This window comes from Equus quagga, chromosome 11 (genome assembly GCF_021613505.1).
Source record: "Equus quagga isolate Etosha38 chromosome 11, UCLA_HA_Equagga_1.0, whole genome shotgun sequence".
NCBI lineage: Eukaryota > Metazoa > Chordata > Mammalia > Perissodactyla > Equidae > Equus > Equus quagga.
In genome coordinates this window covers 85622071-85631706 of record NC_060277.1, presented here as the reverse complement: position 1 = coordinate 85631706, position 9636 = coordinate 85622071, and the positions used below count along the sequence as shown (strand labels likewise).

General features: G+C 52.2%; 1 protein-coding gene across 1 annotated transcript; it reads left to right on the top strand.

Moving 5' to 3' along the window:
- The first annotated feature begins 8117 nt into the window (after nucleotides 1-8117).
- On the top strand, nucleotides 8118-9411 carry NOG (noggin). The gene has a single exon (XM_046677492.1). The coding sequence runs from the start codon at nucleotides 8615-8617 to the stop codon at nucleotides 9311-9313; it is 699 nt and encodes a 232-aa protein (XP_046533448.1). The 5' UTR covers nucleotides 8118-8614; the 3' UTR covers nucleotides 9314-9411.
- The last annotated feature ends 225 nt before the right edge of the window (nucleotides 9412-9636 follow it).

Genomic DNA, 9636 nt, shown 5'->3' with positions numbered 1-9636 from the left:
TTTTCTTTTCTTAATTGAGGGCATTTTTTAATAAAGCTGGGTAAAGACGCTAAGGTGAAACCTTAGATATAAGAAAAATAGAAGCAGTTGGGGGTTTCAGAGACATTGTTTGTCTTGAAATTGATGTGAAGACCCTTGATCAAAAGCCTCTGTTTTACTACAGTCACGCTCCATTATGGAGGGTGGGACCTCAGCCTGCGGGAGGGGGAGATGAAATGAGCCCTCCCCTAGACTGGACCGGGTTGCCAAAAGTCACCGCCCAAAGTAAATCTCTCTAACCTGCTGGTACTGATGACCTCTGGAGTAAGTCAAATATGGATTCAGACCAAGAGAACAGTAAGAAACCAACAAAGATTGAAGATTGATACCTTAGGAAGCCCCCTGGGCCCACAGCTGTCAGCTAGAAGCCCCTCCCTGTCTCCTTAGATGATCCTGAGTCAAAGAACATGGCCCTGGGAAGCTCCCTCACCTCTCTGGGCCTCAATTTCCCTATCCATAACTATCCCTTCTCCAAAGTTTCTGTACAAGGTACATAAGACAATGTTTTTAAGGCAGGTGGTAAATTCCTGGTGCATGTTAAACTTGTGCTCTTGTTTCCAAGATTGGCAACTTGGAGAGAAAGCCCCTTTTGCACCCGTTTGGGGACTCCATCCATCAAATCCTCAACTTAGGTGACTTACTTCCAGTACCCAGCCCCCATCCCAAACTCTTTCCAGACTGCAGTGTTTTGATCAAGCATGAGATTGGGTTTAGTGCATTTTAGTTTAGTTTTGTTTCTCTGCCCAGTGGTGGGTTTTGACGTGGGTATCACTTAATTTTGAAAGCAATCTGGTTTCTCTGTAGATGCCTGATACAGGAGATTAAAGTGTCATGAAACAGTGTCTGTCACATACTTATATGCATGCTCACAAACACACAGCCCAGCACACAAAAGCTCCTCAAATGGGCTTCTCCCTCACTTTGCCATCGTACATGAGCGCTGAACCATTTAACTAAACTTGAAACAAAGATCATCTAAGAATACGAATGGCCCTACCCCGCAGCCTGGTGCTCGCTTCAAAACTCTCGTCAACAGTAGAACTTTAAATACCATTTCCGGCTTGTCTAATGCCTGATCATTACTTTGGGGCAAACTATTTCCTCTAAATTCACTGATTTTAATATTTTAGTGATTCTCCCTTAATTACAAAAATAATGAATGCTTTCTTTTTTTTAAGGATTTACATAAAGATGATGTAAAGTAAAAAGTGAGTTTCTCTGGCCTCCTCACCCCATCCACTTATCCCATTCTTTAGGGGTAATCATTACAATGAATGATTTATAAACATGTTTTTAGTAATTTTTTCATGCGCATAAAATAACCCTTGTATAGAGATTAAAAGCAAGGGTTCTAGGGCTGAACAGTCTAGATTTCAATCAAAATCAAGTTTTGATTTTGTTTTTTAGTAGGGGCTTTTACAAAATGTTCAGGACCTATAATCACCATATGAATGTGGTTTCCAAGGTTTCTTTCATGTATTTCTAAACTCAAGTCTAAATTCAAATTGGATTTAAAACTGCTTAAGACCCTCGATGACCTAGCATACAAGGCCCCTGGTCTTCCGGCCTCTAGTCCCAACACTTGGTATGGCCAACATGGATTATGTTGCCTGCCTGCTCCACTGCCCCAGGTATGATCCAGCCAGTGCCTCCTCCTCTAGCCTGTGACCTCTAGCCTGTTACCCCCTCTTGGTCTTTCAGAACCAACCTTGGACATTGAATTTCTTGGGAAAACTTTTTGGATCCTCCACCCCATCCCAGCATTCCTATGCTTCATCACAGCAGTTGACATCTTGAATTGTAATCTCTGATTTATTTTTCCTTTTTTTCTCCCATAGTCTGAGCTCCTCGGGAGAACGGACTACGTCTGTTCCTTGGCAAGCAGAGTGTCTGGAATTGGAGTCCGTGCTTGGTGAATCGATGGATGAATAAGACGGATGGATGACAATAGGTGGTCACAGGGAATCATTTCTAAGGCTTCACTGGTAGTTGGATGGGGAGGAGACAGAGTTAGGGGCTAGGAAAATATTCAGAGATGTGAGAACGTTGCATTAGGTGGATTCCATAGCTGGAAGCTGTTAATCACCCACCCACCTGAAATTGGGGTGGTTTTTCACTTTATTTTTCACTCCATTGAGCTCCTGTCTCCATGTTATCTTGAGTCTTTGAGGGGATAGGGTAGACTAGACCATATTATCTCAATAAACATCTGTTTGAGGCAGCAGGATGAGAGGATGTGGGGGAAATGTGAGCCTACGGTTGGGTGCTTGTATGTTTGGGAGTGGGTGGGGAAGGCCGTGTGTAAATTCCTCATGGCAGGTGGCTAAGGGGGACTGTCTCCAGAAACCTTTACAGCCCAGGTGGCAAAGGGAGAGACCAAAGGATGGTGGCGGGGCCTGGGGAGTGTGTGTGTGTGGCATGTGTGTATATGTGTGTGGGGGTGTGCACCTGCATGTGTTTGTATTTACTATTCCTGTGTGTGTTGTGGCAGGTAGAAGGACGCTCGTCAACAAGTGTGTCAGTATCTGTACAAGTGTGCACTTGTGCAAATCCATAAGGGTGAGTGGTGGGAAGTGGGAAGCAAGTTCTAGAGCATTTACAGTTTAAATTTCTATTAACTTGGTGACAGCTGTCTTTTCACAGAACAGCTCCTCCATCCTTTGGGAGAATCCTTTCCCACACAGCCCATACCATAGCTGTGGCATTCCGTTCGTTTTCCTTGTGAAATATGGGGTCATCTATGGTAAAAATTCACAACTCAGAACCAAGCTTTGTTTGATTTTTAAATTTATTTAGCATACGTGTGTGTTTCAAGACAGTGCTGATGAGAAAGGAACTGTAAAAAGACTTCCTTTCCAGAGGAAAGCCTTGAGTCCATCCTAGACCCAGACTTCAGCTGAGGAAATGCACCGTGAAGCCGGGAGAGCTGAGGGCGAAGCGCAGAGGGGGCCTGTGCGAGCAAGGAGAGGGCAGAAGCTTGGCCTGCCGGCGTCGCCCCCACCCACCCCCAGGCCCCCCACATCAGGGCAGGCTAAACATGAGGAGGCTTCTGTCTCCAGGGCTGGAAGAGAGGCGCCCTCGTTAAAACTCAGATAAACAGTTTATCAGGAGATGAATGAGCCACCGGGCTCCAGAGTCGTCTCCCCTTCCCCAGCGTGGAGCCGGGTGGGGAGGGGGCCGCAGGCGGAGGAGCGGGAGCCAGACTGGGGAGGGAAGGGGCTGTCGGGGCTGGGGCAAGCGCCTCTCCTCCTCTGGCCTCTGGCTTTGTCTCTGTTCCTGGAAATGCATGTCACATTTATTTACCCATTTTACCCATTTTCCCACCCCAGCCCACAATTTGGGGTTATCTCCCTTCCCTTCTCCCCTCTTTCTCTCCTCCTATTTTTCCCCCTTTTACCTCCTCACTCCTATTGCCTATGTTAGTTAGAATTTCACCCTTCTAACTAGAATCCCATCACCAGTTGGACACACACACACAAGATTAGAATGCATTATGAAGCTGAACTGGCCCTGACCCTGGCTGTGGGTGCTGAAGTGGCCAGGGTTCCCCCAACCAAGGTGGGGGAGTGGGCAGGATGGGGGTGAGGCTGTTTAGAGAGTCCACCATCCTCTGGCTTTGGGAGCCACCTCCACTCGCTTTCTTCCAGCAGTCAGGAGAGGAAAGTCACAAGCCTCATGGCTGGCTTCTCCTCACTTTGCTAAGTTGGGTCAAGTCCCAAAATGCCATTTTGGGTCTCACTAAGAAAAAGCCCATCAAATTCGACATTGATAGGATCTGAGAAATAACTAGAATCAGAGCTCGATGACATTCATATGCCTGGGATGATGCTGGGCCTAAAAGATGATAGCTCTCGTGCCTTCTCCTTCGTGGTACCTCATGGTCCCCTGACCTCTCCATGTCAAGGAGCCCCAGAGAGGTGAAGTGACTCACCCAAGGTCACACAGCTGGTAGTTTGCAAGTTTTCCAACAACAAGCCCCATGTTCTTTGTACATCACCCACAGCTGCCTCAGGTCTGTGTTTCCAGGGCCAAACAAGCAAGAAAATTGTTGAACTGTTCTTAGTATCAGCTGGAAATAAGAAAAGATGCATAAAAGCACCTTCAGGGTCCTCTTGCCCTCGACCTGGAGTTGCCAAAGCAGTTGTTCAGGGGAGTGCTTCAATTTTCCTTGCCCAGAGCATTTTGCAGGGACAGAAGTCCTGGGATGCGGCTAGCCGAGAATGGACCTACATTCGCAAGGTCCAGTGGACTCTTCCTACATGGACTGCTGAGGCCCGAGTCCCTAGACAATCCCCACGAAAATCTAAGCACCCTCCACAACGAGGAGCGGAGCGGATAGCCATCCCTCCTTTGGCCCTTCTCCCACCCTCCCGCTTCCTTTTGAAGAAATACAACCCTCTTTGTCCTGCTGGTCAAGCTCTCTCTTCAACAGAGCCACAGAAGGATTGAAATGGGTCAGCTGTTGAGTCCCCCAAGAAATTCCAGTCCCCTCGCCCAAACTCCTGAAGGCCAGAAGCCATCGAGAAAACCTGAGGTGCACGTGCTGAGTGGACAGAAAGCAGGCCCAAAGGCGTTGCAGTTGATTTCAGCAGCATCCCAGCCCCTGTAAGCCTCTGGCTCAAAGCTGAGACGGTTGGCCAATCAAGGGCAGTGGGGTTCCCTGAAGAACTAACATTTGTTGAAAGATGATCACCCACCACGTATATAGTCCTCCCCAGGTGCTGTGCTAAGCTAGACATTCATTACCTCGTTTATATAGCACAATTCTGAGAGGTGTGTGTTATCCCCATGTTGCAGATGGGGAAATGGAAGTTTGGAGTTAAGATGCCCATGTTAAGAAGGCAGCCCAGCTGGTGAGTGACAGGGCCAGAATTCCAATCAAGATCCACCTGGTCCAAAGTTTGCCTTTGCATTAAGTTTCCCTGTTTATCACATTTCCTCCTCCATTCCCCCGTCCCAGACCTTCTGGCTGTCCCTGCTACAGCGTGCTTCCCCTTTACATGCAGACTCAAATTGTATGTCTCAAATCTCCTCTCCCCACTTAGATAAAGATATCCTTTTTCTTCATTAAGCCCAGCTAAAGCCCAGCTCTACCACTAAGGTATTAGTACTGCTTAGTCTCTGATAACAGCATCCCCGGACTCACTCAGTACCTAAGTGCATGGGCTACCCCAGCACGACACAGAGTCGGGGACTGACTGCAGGCCCCCCAAGTGGGGCATTTCAGAATCCCACAGTGAAGAAGGGTAAGTGTGGTTGAAAACACTCTTGCTTATATTGTAAATGTTTTGACTTTTTTTGGTCATCATAATGTATTATAAAATTTCAAACAACATTCAAAGGATAGCATGAAATTGTAATATTTATCAAAAGTGGGTATGGGTTTTTGAAAGGTTGTGAAACACTGGTCTTCATTGTTATGGGAATTTCTAGATTTTGTTCCACATCGTTTTAATGTTTTCTTCATATACTTGTCATATCCTCCTTAACTGAACTGCAGAAGTCTTGGAGGGTGGCGACTAACTGTGAGTTCTTTCCCCTCTGTGTTTTCTCCATGATCTTCCCCCAGTGGACACTCTATAAACAGGTCACCCCACCTATTGTCTGACATGGTTTGTTTTTCATTCCCGAGGGACCTTTTCTTGCTGTTCAGTCGAATCTACCCAGCCTAAATAAAGGACTGGAGGATCTGGTTGGTTTTCAAACAAAAATAGGTGATTTGAAGGAGAGGAGAGGAGATTGATGGAACAGCAAACAGCACAATAAAATGTCACTAATTGGAACCTACCATCTCAGGAGGGCTGCGCTAGAATTTAGCCTTTGAACTCTTTACTGAAAAATTATTTTCTTAGTTAATTCACAGCAGTGAACCAAATTGCTCTGGAACATTTAAATCTTCCTAAGGAAACAAACTCGCGCCAACCCTCCTAAAGCACATCAAAAAAGAAAGGAGTATCGTTTAAGAGCCTACTATGTGCCAGGTTCTAGTTACACATTATTTCAGAATCAAGTCAATTCAAAGAACCAGTGGGTTGTTCTCATCTCCGGTATTCATCAAGGCAAGATTTCTTTTTAGGCAGTGTCTCGATAGTCTAATTCTAGGTATTGTCTAGACTCGAAAGTTTAAGAAAATGTTTTCAGCTGAAACTGGACATCCCTTTCAACTGCTGAGGTTTTGCAGAAAGACTGTGCCATGAAGCAAAGTGTGTTTTCTTCCTTAGACAGACGATAAACTTCCGGGGCGGGGTGGGGGTGGGGGGTCGTCACAGGTGGAAAGGGAAAACCAGATCTTTGGGGAAAGAAAGTGGAGTGATCTAGGCTGTCACAATGAGACCTCCATACTCCATTCCGTGCAATGCTGGTCAATACTTGTCATCCGCTCTGGGTCTCTTGTTTCAGCGTTTTCCAGACTCCAGTCACATCCACCACAAAGGAAACTGAGTTTGAATTTTGAAGCTTAGAGTCAGTTCCTTATCCAAGGGAAAATTAACTGGAGTGTCTTTTCAATATCCATCTCTCATCAAAGAAACTGCTCCAGGAAGAGAAAGCAGGTTTATTTAGAATCACAGAAAGGTAGGAAGAGTGATGTAGTTATGTCACCAATGCAGAAAGGTATGTGGTGCCACAAAAGTGGCTGCTCCAATGTTAAGACAGTTATATCAGGGCCGACCCTAGCCAGGACTCACCTTTTAAGTTTCTGGTCTGCATTCTTGCCCTCTGAGGCCGATATAGCGGAGGCAGAAGGTGCAGTACAATTCTTGTGACACTTGAGGGGCTTGGGGAGGAATCTCAGGAAGTCTGTTTACACTGAGTGTCTGGAGAGCTTCGAGAGAACAGCCAGAACCAGGACGGAACCGTCAGCGCGCGCGCACATATACACACACGCACACACACACAATGACACGGACACAAGCAGAAACTGAGCTGGGCAGCGTGGACAGCAGACAAACCCACCTCGCAGGGCCGCCCCCGCCAGCGCCAGGAGCAGGACTCGCCGCGGGCCAGCAGAGGGCGCGCCGCCCCCAGGGAGCCGAGCTGCCGCCGCGCGGAGCCGGCGGGCTAGGGGAGCCGCAGGCGATCCGGACGCGCCCCTGCAGCTCGGCCACTCAGGGTGCAGGACCAGGCCAAGGAGGAGAAGGAGGGTGAGGAGCGGACCCCCCTCGCGGGCCTGGGTAACAGGCGGGCAGGAGTGCTTCCTAGGAATTACATCACGCTGCGCAACGCTGCGGCTCCCGGACTCCCCCGGCGCAAAGTGTGTGTGTGTGTGTGTGTGTCTGTGTGTGTGTGTCTAAGTGTGTGTGTGTGCGTGTTGGGGGGAGGGGGAGGGGACTTAGACCGAGCCCGGGAGAGAGGAAGGCGAGACGCGCCTGGGGAAAAAGCTCCGTGCACTTGGAGAAATTCCTTGCGCCGAACTGCACCAAGAGACGAGCCCCCAGCACCTCCCGGCAGCTCCCCTCCTAGTGCAAAGCACCCAGCTAGTGAGAAGCCTTCCAGCTCCACCTCGAGCACCCCCCAGAACCGGCCCTGCACCCTCCAGCCCGGCTCCAGCGCCGCCGCGAGCTTTCCCCAGGACTGGCCCTGGCGGGGCGCCTAGAGCCCCAGTTGCATTGCTCCAGGAGAAAGGAGGGGGGCGGTGCATTTTGCAGGAGGAGGAGAAGGGGGGTGGGTGGTGGGGGAGAGAGAAAATTGCGCGGAGACCTGCCAAGCGCCACCGCCGCCGCCACCGCCGCTGCCGCCGCCGCCGCCGCCGCCGCCGCCTGTGAGCTCCGGCGGGCAGCCGGACTGTCGGCTTCCCGGGGCATCTGGGTCCGGCGGGGCACAGCCCTGGGCGCTGCCGAAGCCGCCGCCGCCGCCGCCGCCGCGGCGAGTGCAGGCGGCTTCCCCCGGAGCCTGTGCCGCTCCAGCTCCTCTGGGGTGGAGAAGTGGGGGGTGGGGTTGTTGTTTGGGGGGAAGAAGGGGGAGGGGGCAACGCCGAGAGAGTCAGTGGTTTCCATGGTGATGGAGCTGAAAGTGCAGGAAATTTAAAGGCTTGGACCCTGCGAGACAGACAAACCGGTGCCAACGTGCGCGGACGCCGCCGCCGCCGCCGCCGCTGGAGTCCGCCGGGCAGAGCCGGCCGCGGAGCCCCGAGCAGGCGGAGGGAAGTGCCCCTAGGACCGGCTCGGCCAGCAGCGCTGCACAGAGCGGCGGGACGAGGAGCAGCGAGAGGAGGAGGAGGGGAGAGCGGCTCGTCCACGCGCCCTGCGCCGCCGCCGGCCCGGGAAGGCAGCGAGGAGCCGGCGCCCCCCGCGTCCGCGGTGGCCCTGGAGTAATTTCGGATGCCCCGCCGAGGCCGCCTTCCCGAATAGACCCGGGAGAGGAGTTGCGGCCAACTTGTGTGCCTTTTTTCCGCGCCAGTGGGAGCCGGCGCTGCGCGAAGGGCTCTCCCGGCGACTCATGCTGCCGGCCCTGCGCCTGCCCAGCCTCGGGTGAGCGGCCGCCGGAGAGACGGGGGAGCGCGGCGGCGCCGCGGGCTCGGCGTGCTCTCCTCCGGGGACGCGGGACGAAGCAGCAGCCCCGGGCGCGCGCCGGAGGCATGGAGCGCTGCCCCAGCCTGGGGGTCACCCTCTACGCCCTGGTGGTGGTCCTGGGGCTGCGGGCGGCACCGGCCGGCGGCCAGCACTATCTCCACATCCGCCCGGCTCCCAGCGACAACCTGCCCCTGGTGGACCTCATCGAACACCCGGACCCTATCTTTGACCCCAAGGAGAAGGATCTGAACGAGACGCTGCTGCGCTCGCTGCTGGGGGGCCACTACGACCCGGGCTTCATGGCCACCTCGCCCCCCGAGGACCGGCCCGGCGGGGGCGGGGGGGCGGCCGGGGGCGCCGAGGACCTGGCGGAGCTGGACCAGCTGCTGCGGCAGCGGCCGTCGGGGGCCATGCCGAGCGAGATCAAAGGGCTGGAGTTCTCCGAGGGCTTGGCCGCGGGCAAGAAGCAGCGCCTGAGCAAGAAGCTGCGGAGGAAGTTACAGATGTGGCTGTGGTCGCAGACCTTCTGCCCGGTGCTGTACGCGTGGAACGACCTGGGCAGCCGCTTTTGGCCGCGCTACGTGAAGGTGGGCAGCTGCTTCAGTAAGCGCTCGTGCTCCGTGCCGGAGGGCATGGTGTGCAAGCCGTCCAAGTCCGTGCACCTCACGGTGCTGCGGTGGCGCTGTCAGCGGCGCGGGGGCCAGCGCTGCGGCTGGATTCCCATACAGTACCCCATCATTTCCGAGTGCAAGTGTTCGTGCTAGAACTCGGGGCCCCCTGCCCGCACCCGGACACTTGATCGCTCCCCACCGACGCCCCCCGCACCGTCTCCAACCAGTTCCACCACCCTCTCGCGAGGGGATTCAATGAACTTTTTGGGTTTTTTTTTTTTTTTTTTTTTTTTTTGGCTACAGAGACCTAGCTTTCTGGTTCATGTAATGCACTGTTTAACTGTGTAGGAATGTATATGTGTGTGTATATACGGTCCCAGTTTTAATTTACTTATTAAAAGGTCAGTATTATACGTTAAAAGTTACCGGCTTCTACTGTATTTTTAAAAAAAAAGTAAGCAAAAGGAAAAAAAAGA

Coding starts and splice junctions, on each gene's coding strand:
- NOG (XM_046677492.1), top strand. CDS start 8,615: ATGGAGCGCTGCCCCAGCCTGGGGGTCACCCTCTACGCCCTGGTGGTG.